The sequence below is a fragment of the Mobula birostris genome, chromosome 4 (assembly GCF_030028105.1).
Source record: "Mobula birostris isolate sMobBir1 chromosome 4, sMobBir1.hap1, whole genome shotgun sequence".
Classification (NCBI taxonomy): Eukaryota; Metazoa; Chordata; class Chondrichthyes; order Myliobatiformes; family Myliobatidae; genus Mobula; species Mobula birostris.
This window is the reverse complement of record NC_092373.1, coordinates 94262923-94284365: the sequence shown is the minus strand read 5'-3', so window position 1 is coordinate 94284365 and position 21443 is coordinate 94262923. Positions and strand designations below refer to the sequence as shown.

General features: G+C 43.1%; 1 protein-coding gene across 2 annotated transcripts in view; it reads right to left on the bottom strand.

Annotated features, from left to right (window-relative positions):
• Positions 1-21443, bottom strand: part of ano7 (anoctamin 7) — a 199348-nt gene that overhangs the window by 141395 nt on the left and 36510 nt on the right. For both annotated transcript variants that reach the window (XM_072255798.1, XM_072255797.1), the window contains exons 2-4: positions 18821-19017; positions 16122-16206; positions 15037-15218 (exon numbers count right to left, since the gene is read on the bottom strand). In XM_072255798.1, the coding sequence (XP_072111899.1) occupies positions 15037-15218; positions 16122-16206; positions 18821-18967 (414 nt within the window). In that variant the 5' untranslated portion in view covers positions 18968-19017. The remainder of the gene's footprint in view (positions 1-15036; positions 15219-16121; positions 16207-18820; positions 19018-21443) is intronic.

Here is a 21443-nt window from a genome sequence, read left to right as displayed (position 1 = left end):
GGAGAATCTGATAGGAGAGGACAGATGGCCATGGAAGAAAGAAAAGGGGGGGGAGCACTAGAGAGAGGTGATGGGCAGACAAGAGAGGGAAAAGTGGATGGAGAATGGTGACGAGAGGTGGGGTTATCCAATCTCCTTACCCGCCCATCACCTCTCTCTGCTGCTTCCCAGCCCTTCTTCCTTCCATGACCTTCTGTCGGGTATACTGCTGAAACATTGCAATCAGTAAAGACCAAAGGATATTATTTGATAACCATTCACAAAGTTTCCGACTATCTACGTCTTTCACAATCTTCACTAAGTTCAAACTAAATTTATTATCAAAGTACTTATATGTCACCATATATGGTGATTCATTTTCTTGCAAGCATTCACAGTAAATCTGAGAAACACAAAAGATCTCTCCCAACAGGATGGACAAGCCGCCGATGTACGAAAGACAACAGACTGTGCACGTACAAAATAAAGTAAATAAATGAATTAGCAATAAATGTCGAGAACATGAGATGAAGAGTCCTTTAACGTGTCCACAGGCTGTGGGAAGAACTTAGTGATGGAGTGATGAAATTATCCTCTTCAAATCAAGAACCTGATGGCTGAGGGGTGATAACTGTTCCTGAACCTGGTGGTGTGAGTCCTGAGGCTCCTGATGGCTGAGGGGTGATTGTTCCTGAACATAGAAACATAGAAAATAGGTGCAGGAGTAGGCCATTCAGCCCTTCGAGCCTGAACCGCCATTCAGTACGATCATGGTTGATCATCCAATTCAGAACCCTGTACCTGCCTTCTCTCCATACCCACTGATCCCTTTAGCCACAAGGGTCATATCTAACTCCCTCTTAAATATAGCCAATGAACTGGCCTCAACTGTTTCCTGTGGCAGAGAATTCCACAGATTCACCACTCTCTGTGTGAAGAAGTTTTTCCTAATCTCGGTCCTAAAAGGCTTCCCCTTTGTCCTCAAACTGTGACCCCTCGTTCTGGACTTCCCCAACATCGGGAACAATCTTCCTGCATCTAGCCTGTCCAATCCCTTTAGAATTTAGTAACATCTGTGCTTTAACAGCAAATCAAAATTTTGAAAATAATTCAGAAAGGGTCCCCACAACGTTTGAAAGTCTTCATTAGATTCAAAGATTGAACATCGAATCTACTCTAACTTTAAACATGACATCACATCACCCAACCATTGGGCGTGAATAGGAGGGGCCACAACATAATTCATCACCAACTGTCTACACTACAGTGACATAAATCAATCATAATTTACCCCACCAACTGTCTATACTGCAGTGACATTAATCAATCATAATTCACCCCCAACTGTCTACACTACAGTGACATTACAGCCCAGCATATCACAGAAACCAATCTTCCGCCCTTGGTCTCACTTTACACCGCACGCTGTCGGAGCAGTGCTGCCAGGATAATCAAGGACACGACCCACCCAGCCAACACACCTTTTGTCCCTCTTCCCTCCGGGATAAGGCTCAGGAGCTTGAAGACTCATACGGCTAGATTTGGGAACAGCTTCTTTCCAACTGTGATAAGACTGCTGAACGGCTCCCGACCCAGATCTTGCCCGTACCCTCCAAATATCCGGACCTGCCTCTCGGTTTTTTTTTTTGCACTACCTTACTTTCCCTTTTCTTTTTTCTATTTATGATTTATAATTTAAATTTTTAATACTTACTATCGTTTTGTACTCCAGGGAGCATGAAGAGCAGAATCAAATATCACTGTGATGATTGTACGCTCTAGTATCAATTGTTTAGTGACAATAAAGTATAAAGTATAATTCACCCCATGACTGTCTACACTGCAGTGACGTTAATCAATCATAATTCATTCCCAACTGTCTACACTGCAGTGACGTTAATCAATCATATTTCACCCCCAGCTCTCTACACTGCAGTGACATTAATCAATCATAATTCATTCCCAACTGTCTACACTGCAGTGACGTTAATCAATCATATTTCACCCCCAGCTCTCTACACTGCAGTGACATTAATCAATCATAATTCATTCCCAACTGTCTACACTGCAGTGACTTTGATCAATCATATTTCACCCCCAGCTCTCTACACTGCAGTGACATTAATCAATCATAATTCATTCCCAACTGTCTACACTGCAGTGACATTAATCAATCATATTTCACCCCCAGCTCTCTACACTGCAGTGACATTAATCAATCATAATTCATTCCCAACTGTCTACACTGCAGTGACATTAATCAATCATATTTCATTCCCAACTGTCTACACTGCAGTGATATTAATCAATCATAATTCACCCCCCCAACTGTCTACACTGTTGTGACATTAATCAATCATATTTCACCCCAGCTCTCTACACTGCAGTGACATTAATCAATCATAATTCATTCCCAACTGTCTACACTTCAGTGACATCAATCATAATTCACCCCCCCCAACTGTCTACACTGCGGTGACAATCAATCATAATTTACTCCAACTGTCTACTCTTCAAGGTATGAGTTTTTGTTTCTACAGAATTGTGTTGTTGACCATGTGTCTTCCATTTCTCCAGTTGGGCCAACTCTTTGACAATGGGGCCACAGTATTCTTCAGTATCTTCATGTCACTATGGGCAGTAATGTTCCTCGAGTACTGGAAGAGGAAAAGCGCAATTCTGGCCTATAAATGAGAATGTTTCGACTTCGAAGAAACTGAGGTAAGATGGCAAGATTCAAACCATTAAAACAGATCAAAGTTTATCCAGCAATTGCTGTTCCTAATGTGACAGCCAAACACCATTTCTAAGTCAGGAGGTTCTGATCTTGCTCCGTAGACTTGCTCCAGGGACAACCCAATGCAATGCTGAAGGAATGCTGCAGTACTTGAGCTAATTTCCTTCAGATCACTCTGAAGATGAGGTGAACACAAAGGATCCAAATATATTATTCCAAGAAGGTTCAAGGATTTCTCCACAAAGCAGGCTTTCTCTTTAGGGTCATAGAAACACAGAAAATGTAAAATAAAGGAGAACACCATTAAATTAATCTCATCCGTCCTGGTTGAAAAAGGGCTTTCCAGCACTGGGTCAGTGGCCCCACAGAACATCGCTTTCCAAGCACTGTTCAAATCTATTGTGGCTTCTGTCTCCAGCATCATTTTAAGCAGTGGGCTCCAGACACTAACCATTCACGGGGTGGAAAAATTCTTTCCTCATCTCCCCTCCAGTCCTTCCACCAATTACTTTAAATCTTTGCCTCTGATTTTTGACATTTCAGACATGGGGGAATAGCCCTTCCCATTTAGTTTATCTAGGCCCCTCATAACTTTCTACACCTTGATTAAATTTCTGCTCAATCCCTTCTGTTCAAGCAAAAACAATCCTAGCTCATGTAATCTTCACTCATAGATACAATCCAGTCCTGGCTATGTTCTTGTAAATTTCTTCTCCACCCCTTCAATTCAGTCACATCATTTCTTTGTTATGGTGGCCAGGAATGAATCTGTGTTCTGGTCAGCACCATGTACAACTCTAGCTGAATCTCTTTGCTCTTGCACAGTATATGCTGTGGTTTGATAAGTGCCTTTTTAACTATCTAATTGGTCCATCCTTCCATCTTTTCAGAACACACACCATATAAATGCAGATGTTTCTGCATACGATATCCTTCCATTTTGCCTTGTTCCTACTCAGACTCATTTCCTTACACACCTAGCATTAAATTCCATTTGTCACCTTTTTTTGCCAAACAACCTGTTAGGGAGATTAATTTGCTAAGGGAATTCAATTAAAGTTGATCACAAGTAAATTAGACAAGGATTTCGAAGTAAAGAGATCTTTATTCACAATATCATGGGGAGTGGAACCTGTAACGGCAGGTTTCGAATTCCAAATAATAGAGAGAGCACCGCTCCTTTTATACATTACAAATCGATTGCAAAAGCAAAGGATGTTCGATCAACATTGTGGATTGGAAAAGATAAGCGAGGTTCACATGCAGTTCTCTTGAGATAAACTGTACCCATAGCAACAGCCAAAAATTAAAAATTCAGTCCAGTGTACAACTTTGTATTAACAAATAGTTTGTCTTGTCTCGTTGAGTCTAATTCTTATAAGATAAGCAACTGCAAGTATTTATTCTAAGAATGGTCTCTGCTGAAAGTCAAGGCTATAATTTTTACAAGCTAAGCTGCAAACTGGTTTCCATACTCAAAGCCAATATTAACCCTTTGTCTATCAAAATCTTTAACTCCACACAACCAGACCATCTATACTGACATACTGTACGTGAAGTTCAGCATTTTCCTCATTGTCAACCACATGGACAGTTCTAGTATCAGCTGCATTATGCTTCTTTACTCAGGTCATTAATCATTAATATATTCAACAAAATAAAGGACCAAATACTGAGCCCTCTGCAACTCTAGGGTAAACCCCTTCAAGTTACTAACGTACCATCAACCATTATCCCCATTAGCCCCAGACAGTCCTTCCAGGTGAGGTGACACTTCACCTGTGAGTCGGCTGGGGTGATATACTGCATCCGGTGCTCCCAATGCGGCCTTCTATATATTGGCGAGACCCGACGCAGACTGGGAGATCATTTCGCTGAACACCTACGCTCTGTCCGCCAGAGAAAGCAGGATCTCCCAGTGGCCACACATTTTAATTCCACGTCCCATTCCCATTCTGATATGCCTATCCACAGCCTCCTCTACCGTAAAGATGAAGCTGCACTCAGGTTGGAGAAACAACACCTTATATTCCGTCTGGGTAGCCTCCAACCTGATGGCATGAACATCGACTTCTCTAACTTCCGCTAATGCCCCACCTCCCGTCATACCCTATATTTATTTATATACACACACATTCTTTTTCTCTCTCTCCTTTTTCTCCCTCTGTCCCTCTCACTATACCCCTTGCCCATCCTCTGGGTTTTCCCCCCTCCCCCTTTTCTTTCTTCCTAGGCTTCCTGTCCCATGATCCTCTCATGTCCCTTTTGCCTATCACCTGTCCAGCTCTTGGCTCCATCCCTCCCCCTCCTGTCTTCTCCTAACATTTTGGATCTCCCCCTCCCACTTTCAAATCTCTTACTAACTCTTCCTTCAGTTAGTCCTGACGAAGGGTCTCAGCCGGAAACATCGACTGTACCTCTTCCTGTAGATGCTGCCCGGCCTGCTGCGTTCAGCAGCAATTTTTATGTGTGTTGATCAACCATTATCCTTCACTTCCTGCTGCTAAACCAGTGTTAGATCCAATTTGAAACTCCTCTACATAGGACTTGTCTGAGTCTTTGATGAATTCCACATTGACCGTATCAACGACAGGGTCCTTATCAACCCTTCTTGTTACTGTCTCACTCACAGCCTTCCCTTAACAAATCTATGCCTTCCTAAATAAAAGTTTATGCTGCCTGTCTAAAACGATTCTAGTTCATTAGCTCCTTCAGTATCTGATGATCTCACCTCAGAGGCTTGCACATGTATTTGAAGATGACAGTGCCTACCAGACTCTGTCTGCACGTTCAGATTGAGGTATGCATAAAGCATTTGGATTGCAGTAATTTGCAGATGGACTGTGGTTTCCATCACAGTTTTGTTCGACCAGTCAGGGTTGTTAGCCCTGAGCTGAACCCCCAAACCTGGAGGACTGATGGACCACTCCAAGTCTAGCATGGGTGACCCTACCAAGAACCAAAGCTCAAAGCCCTGCTTCAGGTAGCTTAGCTCCCTGGGTCACTGAGGCATGCAGGCCTCTGAACCATAACAAGTGGTCCTCTTGGTGGGAAAGACTAACTGGCCTGCAATTATTTGGTTCATCCTTTCCTTCCTTTTTAAGCAATGACAGTAGATCATCAGGTCCCTACAATTTCTTTGCCTTTCTGTTGTAACAGCTTGGGATATGTTTCACTTGTCCTTGGGGAACTGTTAACTTTTAAAGATGATAAATTCCTTAATATATCTTTTTTCACTACCTTACTCTATGCAAGATCTTACACACTGCTTACCATCTACATCATAATCTTATCAACACAACAAGCAATCTGCCAGAGGAACTCAGTGGGTCGAGCAGCATCCAGGGATGAGAGGAGAAATTGTTTAGGTTTTGGGTCAAACCCTGCATCAGGGTCAGAGTGGACAGGCAAGATGGCCAGCATGAAGAGGTCAAGGAGGCTGGGGAAAAAAGGTTTCCGGTGGACTGAGGACGGGTGTAAGATGACAGGCAGGTAGTACCCGGCAGGGAGAGAGAGCAGAGGTGGAGCTGGAAGACTGAACCAGGTAGATTGAGGCAAAGAGAGAGGGAAAAGAACAAATGCAGCAAGGTTGTTTGGGGAAGGGAGTGTGAAGATGGGAACTGCTGCTGGAGGGAGATAAGCAGGAACACCAAGCACTTGATTCAGATCTGTGAAGGAAGTGTGAATGGGAAATATCAGAGGAGAAGGGAGAGATGGAACCAAAGGGAGGTGTGTGAAATGGGCAGATGGAATCAGGAGGGAATGAGTGGAGGGGGTCATAAGTGGGAGGATCAGAGGATCAGAAGAAGTAGTGGGGGGGGGGGGGAGGAGAGGTGAAAAGAAAGTAAAAGCTGGGAGGAAATTTACCTAAAATGGGAAAAGCTCACTGTTCATGCTGTTGGGTTGTAGACTTAAGGCATCTCTTAGTCTTGCGAGACCATGGATCTGCGCCTGGAAAGGCTTCACTCTCCAGGGTGCAGGCCTGGGCAAGGTTGTATGGAAGACCGGCAGTTGCCCATGCTGCAAGTCTCCCCTCTGCATGACACCGATGTTGTCCAAGGGAAGGACATTAGGACCCATACAGCTTGGCACCAGTGTCGTCGCAGAGCAATGTGTGATTAAGCGCCTTGCTCAAGGACACAACAGGCTGCCTCGGCTGGGGCTCGAACTCACGACCTTCAGATCACTAGTCGAATGCCTTAACCACTTGGCCACATAGTTGTAGACTACCCAAGCAGAATACAAGGTGTTTCCCTTCTAGTTTGAGTTAGGCTTTGCCTAAGAGTAGAAAAGGCCAAGAGTGGGCAGGTCGGTGCAGGAATGGGAAGGGGATCTCAGCACGGCCACTGCTGACTGAGTGTAGGTGTCACACGCATCTTCTCCGGCCTCATCGATTGTGTTTGGTGTTGCTGCTACATCAGCAAGAACCAGCACAAACTTTTTCATGCCGTCTCTTTCTTATATACTGACACTGGAGAGGATTCAGAGAAGATTCACGAGAATGATAACATGAGGAAATCTGCAGATGCTGGAATTTCAAGCAACACACATCAAAGTTACTGGTGAACGCAGCAGGCCAGGCAGCATCTCTAGGAAGAGGTACAGTTGACGTTTCGGGCCGAGACCCTTCGTCAGGACTAACTGAAAGAAGAGCTAGTAAGAGATTTAAAAGTGGGGGGGTGAGGGGGAGGGGGAGATCTGAAATGATAGGAGAAGACAGGAGGGGGAGGGATGGAGTCAAGAGCTGGACAGGTGATTGGCAAAAGGGATATGAGAGGATCATGGGACAGGAGGCCTAAGGAGAAAGAAAGGGGGAGGGGGGAAGCCCAGAGGATGGGCAAGGGGTATAGTGAGAGGGACAGAGGGAGAAAAAGGACAGAGAGAAAAAGAATATGTGTATATAAAAAATAACTGATGGGGTACGAGGGGGAGGTGGGGCCTAGCGGAAGTTAGAGAAGTCGATGTTCATGCCATCAGGTTGGAGGCTACCCAGACAGAATATAAGGTGTTGTTCCTCCAACCTGAGTGCGGCTTCATCTTTACAGTAGAGGAGGCCGTGGATAGACATGTCAGAATGGGAATAGGATGTGGAATTAAATTGTGTGGCCACTGGGAGATCCTGCTTTCTCTGGCAGACTGATGTCTATTATAAGCCTATTGACTCTCTCAGCTATCTGGACTATTCCTCTTCTCACCCTGTCTCTTGCAAAAACGCCATCCCCTTCTTGCAATTCCTCCGTCTCTGTCGCATCTGCTCTCAGGATGAGGCTTTTCATTCCAGGACAAGGGAGATGTCCTCCTTTGTTAAAGAAAGGGGCTTCCCTTCCTCCACCATTAACTCTGCTCTCAAATGCATCTCCCCCATTTCACGCACATCTGCTCTCACTCCATCCTCACGCCACCCCACTAGGAATAGGGTTCCCCTTGTCCGCACCTACCACCCCACCAGCCTCCGGGTCCAACATATAATTCTCCGTAACTTCCGCCACCTCCAACGGGATCCCACCACTAAGCACATCTCCGCCCCCCCCACCCGCTTTCTGCAGGGATCGCTCCCTATGCAACTCCCTTGTCCATTCATCCCTCCCATCCCTGCCCACCGATCTCCCTCCTGGCACTTATCCTTTTAAGCGGAACAAGTGCTACACATGCCCTTACACTTCCTCCCTTACCACCATTCAGGGACCCAGACAGTCCTTCTAGGTGAGGCGACACTTCGCCTGTGAGTCGGCTGAGGTGATATAATGTGTCTGGTGCTCCCGATGTAGAAGCATAGAAACATAGAAAATAGGTGCAGGAGTAGGCCATTTGGCCCTTCGAGCCTGCACCGCCATTCAGTATGATCATGGGTGATCATCCAACTCAGAACCCTGTGCCAGCCTTCCCTCCATACCCCCTGATCCCTTTAGCCACAAGGGCCATATCTAACTCCCTCTTAAATATAGCCAATGAACTGGCCTCAACTGTTTCCTGTAGCAGAGAATTCCACAGATTCACCACTCTCTGTGTGAAGAAGTTTTTCCTAATCTCGGTCCTAAAGGGCTTCCCCTTTATCCTCAGACTGTGACCCCTCGTTCTGGACTTCCCCAACATCGGGAACAATCTTCCTGCATCTAGCCTGTCCAATCCTTTTAGAATTTTATACGTTTCAATAAGATCCCCCCTCAATCTTCTAAATTCCAGAGAGTATACGCCTAGTCGATCCAGTCTTTCATCATATGAAAGTCCTGCCATCTCAGGAATCAATCTGGTGAACCTTCTTTCTACTCCCTCTATGGCAAGAATGTCTTTCCTCAGATTAGGAGACCAAAACTGCACACAATACTCCAGCTGTGGTCTCACCAAGGCCTTGTACAACTGCAGTAGTACCTCCCTGCTCCTGTACTCGAATCCTCTTGCTATGAATGCCAGCATACCATTCACCTTTTTCACTGCCTGCTGTACCTGCATGCCCACTTTCAATGACTGGTGTATAATGACACCCAGGTTTCGTTGCACCTCCCCTTTTCCTAATTGGCCACCATTCAGATAATCTGTTTTCCTGTTCTTGCCACAAAAGTGGATAACCTCACATTTATCCACATTAAATTGCATCTGCCATGAATTTGCCCACTCACCCAACCTATCCAAGTCACCCTGCATCCTCTTCGCATCCTCCTCACAGCTAACACTTCTGCCCGGCTTCGTGTCATCCACAAACTTGGAGATGCTGCATTTAATTCCCTCATCTAAGTCATTAATATATATTGTAAACAACCGGGGTCCCAGCACTGAGCTTTGCGGTACCCTACTAGTCACTGCCTGCCATTCTGAAAAGGTCCCGTTTATTCTTTGCTTCCTGTCTGTCAACCAATTCTCCATCCACATCAATACCTTATCCCCAATACCGTGTGCTTTAAGTTTGCACACTAATCTCCTGTGTGGGACCTTGTCAATAGCCTTTTGAAAATCCAAATATACCACATCAACTGGTTCTCCCATATCCACTCTACTAGTTACATCCTCAAAAAATTCTGAGATTCGTCAGACATGATTTTCCTTTCACAAATCCATGCTGACTTTGTCTGATGATTTCACCGCTTTCCAAATGTGCTGTGATCACACCTTTGATAACTGACTCTAGAATTTTCCCCACCACCGATGTCAGGCTAACCAGTCTATAATTCCCCGGTTTCTCTCTCCCTCCTTTTTAAAAAAGCAGGGTTACATTAGCCACCCTCCAATCCTCAGGAACTAATCCAGAATCTAAAGAGTTTTGAAAAATTATCACTAATGCATCCACTATTTCTTGGGCTACTTCCTTAAGCACTCTGGGATGCAGACCATCTGGCCCTGGGGATTTATCTGCCTTTAATCCCTTCAATTTACCTAACACCACTTCCCTACTAACATGTATTTCCCTCAGTTCCTCCATCTCACTGGACCCTCTGTCCCCTACTATTTCCAGAAGATTATTTATGTCCTCCTTAGTGAAGACAGAACCAAAGTAGTTATTCAATTGGTCTGCCATGTCCTTGCTCCCCATGATCAATTTACCTGTTTCTGACTGTAAGGGACCTACATTTGTCTTAACCAATCTTTTTCTTTTCACATATCTATAAAAGCTTTTACAATCAGTTTTTATGTTCCCTGCCAATTTTCTCTCATAATCTTTTTTCCCTTTCCTAATTAAGCCCTTTGTCCTCCTCTGCTGGACTCTGAATTTCTCCCAGTCCTCAGGTGAGCCACTTTTTCTGGCTAATTTGTATGTTCCTTCTTTGGAATTGATACTATCCCTAATTTCCCTTGTCAGCCTGGTGGTGAGAGTCCCAAGGGTCCTAATGGCTGAGGGGTAATAACTGTTCCTGAACCTGGTGGTGTGAGTCCCAAGGCTCCTGATGGCAGCAGTGATATGAGAGCATGTCCTGGGTGGTGGGGTTCCCAGATGATCGATATTGCTTTCCTGCGACAGTGCTCCATGAAGATGAGCTCAATGGTTGGGACAGCTGTACCCATGATATACTGAGCCATATCCACTACTTTTTGTAGGATTTTCCATTCAAGGGTATTGGTGTTTCCATCCCAGTGAATCAGCCAGTCAATATACTCTCCACCACACATCTGTTGAACTTTGTCAAAGTTTTAGATGTCATGCTAAATCTCTGCAAACTCCTAAGGGCCTAGGACAAACCCTCTGAAATGACAGCATCAAGGAATTAAAAGTTGCTGACCCTCTCCACCTCTGATTTGGACTGGCTAATAGACCTCTGGTTTCCTCCTCCTGAAGTCAATAACCAGCTCTTTGGTCTTGCTAACATTGCGTGAGAGGTTGGTGTTGTGGACCCATTCAGCCAGATTTCAGTCTGTCTCCTGTATGTTCATTTAGCCAACTGTTATAGTCAGCAAACTTAAATATGGCGTTGGAGCTGGGTTTAGCCTCGCAGTCATAAATACAAGGCAAGTGGAGCAGGGTGCTAAGCACACATTGGTGTGGTTCACCTGTGTTGATGCAGATTCCAGAGAAGATGTGGTTGCCAAACTGGACTGACTGGGGTCTACAAGTGAGGAAATCGAGGATCCAACTGCAGAAGGAATATTGAGCCACAATTTTGAAGCTTATTGTTTAGTTTTGATGGGATGATGGTTTTGAACGCTGAGCTATAGTTGATAAAGAACACCCCGATGTCTGTATCTTCACTACTCAGATGTTCTAGAGTTGAGTGAAGAGCCAGTGAAATGGCATCCGCTGTTGCAGTGTTGTTAAAGTAGGAAAATTGGAGTGCATCCAAGTCACTTCACAGTCAGCAGTTGATATGTTTCATCACTAACCTCTCAAAGTACTTCATCACAGTGGATGTAAATGCTACTGGATGACAATCATTGAGGCAGGTTGAACATCCCTCTACTCTGAGTCTGTGCCCTCTGGTCCTAGTCTTGCCCACTATAGGAAATGTTCTCCACATCCACTGTCAAGGTCTTTCAATATTCAATAAGTTCCAATGAGAACACCCCTTCTCAACCATTCTTCTAAACTGCAGTGAGTACAGGTCCAGAGCCATCAAATGCTCTTCATAATGTTCACCCTTTTATTCCTGGAATCATTCTTGTGAATCTCCTCTGGACTCTCTTCAAAGCCAGCACTTTTTTTCTGAATTAAGGCACCCAAAACTGCTCACAATATTCCAAGTGCTGTCTGATTAGTGCTTTATAAAGCCTCAGCATTACATCTTTGCTTTTATATTCTTGTTCTTTTGAAATGAGTGCTAAGAATGCATTCTCCTTCCTTACCACCACCTCAGCCTAGAAATTAACCCTTTGGGAATCCAGTATAAGGACACCAAAGTCCTTTTGCACCTTTGATTTTTGAATTTTCTCCCTGTTTAGAAATTAGTCTATGCCTTTACTCCTTCTGCCAAAGTGTATGATCACACATTTCCTACACTATATTCCATCTGCTACTTCTTTGCCCATTCTCCCAATCTGTGCAAGTCCTGCCCCTCCACCCGTCTTTTATGTTTGCAAACTTGGCAACAAAGCCATCAATTCTGTCATCCAAATCATTGACATATAACATGAAAAGAAGCGGCCCCGATGCCAAACCTTGTGGAACACAACTAATCACCAGCAGCCAACCAGAAAAGGTCTCCTTTATTTCCACTCTTTGCTTTCTGCCAATCAGCCAATGATCTATCCAAGCTAGTACCTCTTCTGTAATACCATGGGCTCTTATCTTGTTAGGCAGCCTCATGTGCAGCACCTTATTAAAGGCCAATGTCCACTGACTCACCTTTGTCTATCCTGTTTGGCATTTCCTCAAAGAATTCCAACAGATTTTGTCAGACAAGATTTCCCCTTAAGGAAACTATACAGACTTTAGCATATTTTATCATGTACCTCCAAATAACCCGAAGCCTCATCCTTAATGGATTCCAACATCTTCCTAAACACTGAAGTCAGACTAACTGGCCATTAATTTCCTTTCTTCTTCCTCCCTCCTTTCTTAAAGAGTGGAGTGACAATTGTAATTTTCCAATACTCCAGAGCCATTCAAGAATCTGGTTGTTCTTGAAAGATCACTAGTAATTCCTCCACAATCTCTTCAGCTACCTCTTTCAGAACCCTAGGTGAAGTCGATCTGGTCCAGGTGACAACCTTCAACCTTTAGAACTTTCCTCTTCCAAGTACCTTCTCCTTAGTAATAGTAACTACATTCACTTCTGCTCCATGACATTTTCAAATTTCTGCCATACTTCTGGTGTCTTTCACAGTGAAGATTGGTGTAAAATACATATTAAATTCATCTGCCATTACTTTATTCCCCATTACTACCTCTCCAGCCATATTTTCCAGCAGTCTGATATCCACTTTCGCCTCTCTTTTACTATTTATATGTCTGAAATAACCTTTGGTATCTTATATTATTGGCTAGCTTACCTGCATATTTCATCTTTTCTCTCCTTATGTCCTTTTTAGTTGCCTTCTATTGTTATCCAAACCTTTCCAATCATCTAACTTCCCACTAATTTTTGCTTTATTATACGCCCTCTCTTTTTCTTTTATGCCATCTTTGACTTCCCTTGTCAGTCATGGTTGCATTATCCTACCTTTAAAATACTTTTCAGTTTGGGAGCTATCTGTCCTGCACCTTCCAATTTGCCTCCAGAATTTCCAACCATTGCTGTTCTGCCATCATCCCTGCTAGTGTTCCCTTCCAATCAACTTTGGCAGCAGCTCCTCTCTCATGCCTCTGTAATTCCCTTCACTTCCATTGTAATATTGATACACCTGACTTCATCTTCTCCCTTTCAAACTGCAGGGTGAATTCTATCATATTATGATCACTGTCTCCTAAGGGTTCCTTTACCTTAAGTTCATTAATCAAATCTGGTTCATTACACAACACCCAATCCAGAATTGCCTTTCCCCTAGTGGGCACAAGCACAAACTACACTAAAATGCCATCAAATCAGGTTGGTTCCTTATCTAGCTCTATCAAGCCTCTCCTCAGGTCCTTTGCTCTAGGGGGAGAAAAGCCCAGAATCTGCCCATAATTAAAATCCTCCAATCCTGGTGGACAATTTCCAGCACAATCAAAGGCTACAGTGTGGCAATGAGAACTACACGTAATGCTGCAAGTGTTGCTCACCCAGTATTTTATAAAGTTGCAACATAACCTCCCAACTCTTATACGTCTCAGCATGGATGTGGGCAAAGCTCATTTTTTAAAAAAATTAATTTATGGAAAAGGAGCAGGAAGGCTTTCAAACTTGCTCCACCAGCCAATGAGATCTGGTTTGGGCTCAGAGCCAGTCCTCTGCCTTTCCTCTTAGCCTTAACTCACAATTGGGCCTTGAATGTATTCAATACCTCAGCAGCCACAGCCACCTTGGGTAGAAAATTCCAAAGATTCATGATTCCTGAGACGAGAAATACCTCCTCACTTCCAATTGAAGTGGGTGATCTCTATTTCTGAAACTGCTTGCCTCTCTCCAGTTTTAAACTAGGGAGATGAATTTTTCATCTCTTACTCTGTCGTGTCCTCTCCGAATTGTAGATACTTGTTGTATTAGAGTCATATGGTCATATGGCAGAGAGATAGGCCCTTCAGCCCATCTAGTGTGATCGACCACCTGGTAACATTTATACTAATTCTACACTAATCTGACTTTATTTTCCCTGACATTCCTACTGAGATCTCCACACATTTCTCAAACACAAATACCTCCCTAACATGTATAGCCTTCAACCTATTTGCCCAACACAGACTCTGCAAACACAGCCCTCCAATTTGGAAAATCCCCAAACTAGTTTTAGTATATACCTCCTCCTAAAACATACACCTCTCACCCACTCCTCTGAGACAGACTTTGTCTAACTCACTCACTCAATGCTTTGACACTGACACCTTGCTGCACCTATGAGTTTCTTGTACGCACAAGATGTCCGGTTTTAAGTTTTCCAGGATTTCTGCTTTACTGTGGCTGAAGCCTTCGATGTTGTGGCTAACGATTTTCTTGATTTCCAGTGGGCCGAGGGTTTATCCTTTTACCACCCACTGGATCACTTGCGGGAGTTTGTAGGACGGGAGACAATATGGTGAAGTGGGGTTTAAAGACCAGCAGATCCTGTGAGTGTGGTGAAAGGGTGCAGAACATTGAACACATTCTGCGCAACTGTCCACTCTCACCTGATTTCGCTGACACTGACCTGCTCAACGTCAACCAAACAACGCTAGAGCGGCTGTCTGCCTGGTGTGACAAGCTATGATGATGATGACCTTGCTGCACCAACTCCCATGGCCACATATCCATATCACCAGACTCTTCGTTTCTCCAACCTACCGTTTCCATGACCAGGCCACTTCTCTCAAGGTTCTTCACAAACTTCTTTCTCCATTTTATGATCTGCTCCTTCTGTTTTGTTAATTCCGAGTTCCAGGTGTTTTTACTGTTGCTTCTCGAAGTGTCAGCTCTTGGCTTTTCATATTGTTTTGGTAATTCCTCTTCCCAAACAAGGACAAAATCTGTATACAACAAAACTGAAGAGTATTAATGCTTCTGTTCTCTGGGATAGATCAAGATCTATTGTCCAAGTCTTTGCAAGAAATATGGGTGTTATTTAATAGCTGGGATGCTAAGTGCAGAGTTAACTCTGGCGGATTATATAGTTAGAACATAAGAACATAAGAAATAGGAGCAGGTGTAGGCCATCCGGCCCATCGAGCCTGCCCCGCCATTCAATAAGATCATGGATGATCTGTCTGTAAACTCAGTTCCATCTACCTGCCTTTTTCCCATAATCCTTAATTCTCCTACTATGTAAAAATCTATCTAACTGTATTTTAAATATATTTAGTGAAGAAGCCTCAACTGCTTCCCTGGGCAGAGAATTCCACAGATTCAACACTCTCTGGGAAAAACAATTTCTCCTCATCTCCATCCTAAATCTTCTCCCCTGAATCTTGAGGCAATGTCCCCTAGTTCCAGTCTCACCTACCAATGGAAACAACTGTCCTAGTTATCTTAAGAGAGATAAGAGTTATCTTATCTCCCTTAAGGCTACAAGTCAAATATTTTGGGACAGTCAGCAGCTCATCACATAAAATTGACGACATTTGACATTAATTCTCAATCTTGCTGAGCCCACAGTTTTGAAAGTAAGACTATGACAAACGGAATAATATCTGAGAATACAAATCATCTTGCTGCAGAATGGCAGAATGTTTAGTTTGCTCTTGGCTGTAATACTTTATCTGAGAGCGTTTGATGGACAAGCTACACATATGCAAATACAAACACTGAATCCATGTGGAAATAATGTAGAACAAATCAAGTTCACATTTTATTCTTCAAAATTGCTGTAAATAAAATAGCAGAAAACTCTTCTGACAAAGTGAACATGATGTAGATGGAGACATAAAACTTACCAACTCTGGTCTTCCCATCATGGAAAAAGTTAGTTTTCTCTTCTTCCTTTACACTTGATGTAGTTGCTTTATGTTCAATGTCGATCTATATGGAGGAATGAAATTTCAGTATATTACCAGTGCAATACCTCATAAAGGACAAGGTGCACTATTTCTTCATGGACCATAGAGTGTAAAGTGAAACAGTACTGGTGTGGGAGCAAAGCTGTTCGAGTGTATTCTTTGGTTATGATCAGACAAATAAGAATGGAACTGGGCAAGAATAGCCTTGCCTGGAGGAGGAGCACTGGAGGAGATAAGCTGATTAACTGTATCAAAGAGCACAGGTAATTCAGAAGAACGAGAAATGAGAGCAGACGTACAAGATGTCACTTGCAGATTTGCCATGGAACTGGTGACATTTATTCCAGGTTTGTTTTTAGAGAAGGGAAGAATCCCAGTCCTATAGCTTATCTTGATAAATAAGGGGCTTTACATATTGTAATGTAATAGTTTGGTAGGCTCCTCATCAACCTTCCCAAAGTCTAAACCTGAGAGAGCCCACTTAAGGACACCAACTGGGCATAGCTTTCCAACTAAGACCTGACAAAGGACATTATTTTAAAAAGATTACCCTTCCTTATAAATTCTCCTCTGAACATACTTGCTTTTCACTCTACATAGTTACTCATATATCTTTGAGCCAGAATTTCTCAATCTCACGTTGTCTTTTTAACACTTTCTTAACACTGAGCATGTTTGGAATCCATTTAAATAAATTAAACATAATTTGCCAGCTAGTAACCCAAATGTACATCTGATGAAAAAAGGAGAGCATCAATTACTCACATCAATTTAAAACATTTACAAAACATCCTGCCAACACTTGCACTTGAATGACTAATATATAGTGAAGAGTTACATTTCCAATACCAGTTTCTATGAATGCTACTGGTGACTAGAATCTGTGGGTAATTGTATTAATATTACTATGATTTTCTACCTAGTTTTTCCAGACAGTGTCAAATCTCTTTCTGTACCTTTGAGGTCTATCAAGGAGGGGATAATAAAAAAGAATGGTAGGGCACTAGTGAGTATTGAAGAACAGAGTCATTTTGTGTACAAACACAAGGATTATTGAAGGTGGTAGCACAGGTAGATAAGATGGTGAAGAAAACATATGGGGTATTATCCTCATTAGTCGGGTTAAGAACATAACAGGAGCAAAGTTATGGCAAAGCTTACAAAACATTGAATAGGCCACACTTGGAATATAGCATCTATTTTTGGTCATGAAACAGTACAAAGGACATGAATAAATGAAGATGGTGCAGAAGAGATTCACCAGGACATTGCCTGGGATGGAGTGTTTCAGTTAGGGGGAGAGACTGCATACTCTGGGTTTCAGCCCACCATATATCAATGCCATCCATCAAGAACCTAACTGTGCCAATTCCATTCACCAACACTTCATTCATCGCCTTCTGTGTTTTGGCAATCACTTATCTAGATGCTTCTTAAATGTTGTGGTTGCACCTGCTTTAACTACTCACTCAGACAATATGTTCCAGATTTTAACCACCCTCTGAGTAAATAAAAACTCACCCAGATCCCTTCTAAAACTCTCAGCCTTGTTCACAAATCTATGCCCTCTAGTTTTAGAGCCCTCCACCATGGGTAAAGGTTTCCTACAATCTACTCTGTCCGTGCCTTTTATAATTTTGTACACTTTTATTAGTTCAGCCCTCAATCGCCTCCCATTCCAAGGAAAACAAACCCAGTCTGCTCAATCTAATATCCCACAGTTGAAAGTTGGGATGAAAATCAGTCTCTGCTCTAGAACCCTTTACATGAGAAGACTCATTGTCAAGTCTCACACATGGAGACAATAAAGGTTATCTGAAAGTATTCAGTGAGCTTTGGCTATACAAGCCAACTTGCGGATGGTACAGAATAAATACTAGCTAGAAGTTTGAGGCAAAGAAGTCCTAATTACAATTCAAATCTACTTTTTGATGAAACAGATAATGCAGCAAATCCACTGTCAGAAATAAATATAATTCTTGCTACAGCTATATAAAATTTAGTTAGACCACAGTTGGAGTATTGTGTGTGACCTTGCTAAAGGAAGGATGTTGAGGCTTTGGAAAGGTGCAAAAGTAGTTCTTTTCAGGATGCTGCGTGGATTAAAGGGTATTAGCTAGAGGATTCAGGTTGTTTTCTCTACAGTGTCAGAAGCTGAGAGGTGACCTGATAAGAGGTTTATATGATTATAAGAGACAGAGCTAGGGTTAATAGTCAGGGTCTTTCGCCCAGGGTAGGAATGTCAAGTACCACAGTACATGTATTTAAGGCAAGAGGAGAAAAATTTAGTGATGTGCAGGGCATGTTTCCTGTTTTTTTAAAAAAAGCAGTGAGTGGTATGTGCTTGGAACACACTGCCAAGTGCGATAGTGGAAACAGATATTTTAGTGGTGTTTAAGAGACACATGTATACGCAGGGAATGGAAGAATATGGACAGGTACAGGTAGAAGAGATTCAGTTTAATGCAACGTTGCATTTGCCACAGACATCTTGAGACGAAGGACCTGTTCTTGTGCTCTACTGTACTACGTTCACTATCTGCAATATGTTCCAAGGCTCAATGATGAACTAAAAGTACATCTCTCAAAGACAACTGGTGTCTGAATGGAGATAAATTAAAATAAACATTGCCCACCTCCTGCAACTCCACAAAGGCTTCATCTTCAGCATCGTCCTCATCATCATACTCATTGTCCAAACTACCATAATTATCAAACTTCAGCTCATCGGGTGTGATGAGGTTCATGGTATCTCCCTCCTTGTTGCCCCTCTGCTTCGACATAGTGTTTTAGAGTTCAGATAACTTTTAGAAATGTATACCTGGTGATGTCCCTGTTGGGAACAAAATAAATATCAATTATAAAGTGATTTCTTTGTGGTCATTGGGTTCTTCTTCTCTTCTCTCTGGTCTTAACACTGAAAGACGTACCAACAAATTAAGCAATAGATTTTCTTAAAGATATACTTAACACACTTAGTGTAGATAACCTACACACACATTCATCACTTTCGCACATTAGACAATTATATACACGTTAACACATTTAAATGCAGTTACTTACACTTGTACACACAAAAAAATTAAACTTTATCTATCTGCTTCAGATGATATTTTAAGCTACTATATAGATCTTCATCTCTTTTCTCTGCATAGACTCATCTTTGAGTTTTACAGCTTCCTACAATGCAAATGAATGCATCATAAATGATCTACTTAAACCAACCAGCCATAAATGCTATGGTTACATGTATCTTGTGGAAGGTGGGTTGCCTCTTGGCATCCACAGCCTCTCCATCACTTACAAAGCACAAGGCTGGAGTGTGATGATGCATGATCTGCTTGGCTGGCTCAGCTTGAACTGTTTCCAGATTTGGCTCTATCCAGGGCTTGGCAGCAATGCCAACCCATCACCCATTCTAAATGTCCCCTTCTTCAACTTCCAGCACATTGTGCCTACGTTGTATTCCATCTGCAAAATGCACTGCTTAGGCTACTCCAGCAGCACCCGTTAAGCCCACAATTTCTGCCATCAAGAAAAAATAAGGTAGATGTACAGAACACTGGCATCTGCACATTCCCTCAAGTTGCACACCATTCTGACTTGGTAATATAATGCTCGTTCTTCATCATCACTGGATCTGAAACCTCGAACTCCATACCTAACAGCACTGTGGACAGTGTCGAGTACACTCTACCTCCTCAAGCAACACCCATCTCCCAGACAGTGAACAAGTTAATGAATAAAGGCACTTGAGACATCTTGCAAATAAGCAAGAGAGAAATTTTATCAACTGGTTTTGGAGGGCCATTGGAGCAATTCTGACAAATACTAATGCAAGAACTTTGTAAATCAACAATGGTGAAATCCCACCAGCCAGTAATTATGGTAGCTTGCAAACCAATAATGGAGTAATTTTCCAAATACTAGGCACTTGCCCTTGTTCTTGTACAAAGTGATGATTTTGGAGTTGCGCATATCCTGTGGTACGGCTCCTTCCTTCCAGCACTGACGGAGGACCTTGTGTAAAGGTTGGAGAAGTGTACAAGAACAAGGGTGACAGGAGTGACTGCAACAACTACAGGGGTATCTCCCTCCTGAGAATTGTCGGCAAAGTCTTTGCTCGTGTAACCCTGGCACGTCTACAAAGTCTGGCAGAGCAGGTCTACCGAGTCCCAATGCGATTTTCACGCAAGATGGTCAACTGTCGACATGATTTTCTCACCCCATCAACTCCAGGAGAAGTGCAGGGAACAACAGAAACCCCTCTATGTCGCTTTCATTGACTTGACCAAGGCATTCAACCTTGTCAGCAGGGATGGGCTCTTTCAGATTCTCCTCAAGATCGGCTGTCTCCTGAATCTCCAAAGTATCATCCAATCATTCCATGACGACATGAGGGCTACTGTTCAGTACGATGGCAGCTCATCAGAACCCTTCGTTATTCGTAGTGGACTCAAACAAGGATGCATGTTGGCCCCAACATTATTTAGCATCTTCTTCTCTCTGCTATTGAAGCATGCGTTTGGGACGTGGACAGAAGGCATCTACATGCACACCAGGTCTGATGGGCGGCTGTTCAATCCTGAGCACCTGAGAGCAAGAACAAAGGTGCAAAAGATCCTAATACGTGACATGCTCTTTGCCGATGACGCTGCTATAACCTCGCACACCAAACAGCAACTACAAACTCTCATGGACCACTTCTCTAAAGCATGCAAGGACTTTGGGCTTACCATCAGCCTAAAGAAAACAAATGTCCTTGCCCAGAACGTAGTGGAGACACCAGTCATTACCACCGACAATTACGATCTAGAAGTGGTCCACGAGTTCACATACTTAGGGTCGACCACTAGCGACACTCTCTCCCTCGATGCTGTAATCAATTGGCGTATTGGCAAAACAGCATCAATCCTTGCTCGACTCTCCTCACGGGTCTGGGAGAATCCGAAACTCGCTACAAAGACCAAGACTGCCATGTACAATGCATGTGTTATCAGCACCCTCCTGTATGGTAGCGAGACTTGGACCATCTACTCCAGGCAGGAGAGGAAACTCAGTAGTTTTCCTCTAGGACATCTTCTACGGAGAACTAGCAACAGGCAAGAGGAACGTTGGTAGACCCCAGTTTCGCTTCAAGGACCTCTGCAAGCATGACATGAACGCCTTAAAAATCAACACAGAGTGCTGGAGAATACAGCAGATGACCGCAACAAATGGTGAGGTACTCTTCAGCAATACCTAGAGCAAGGTGAAAGA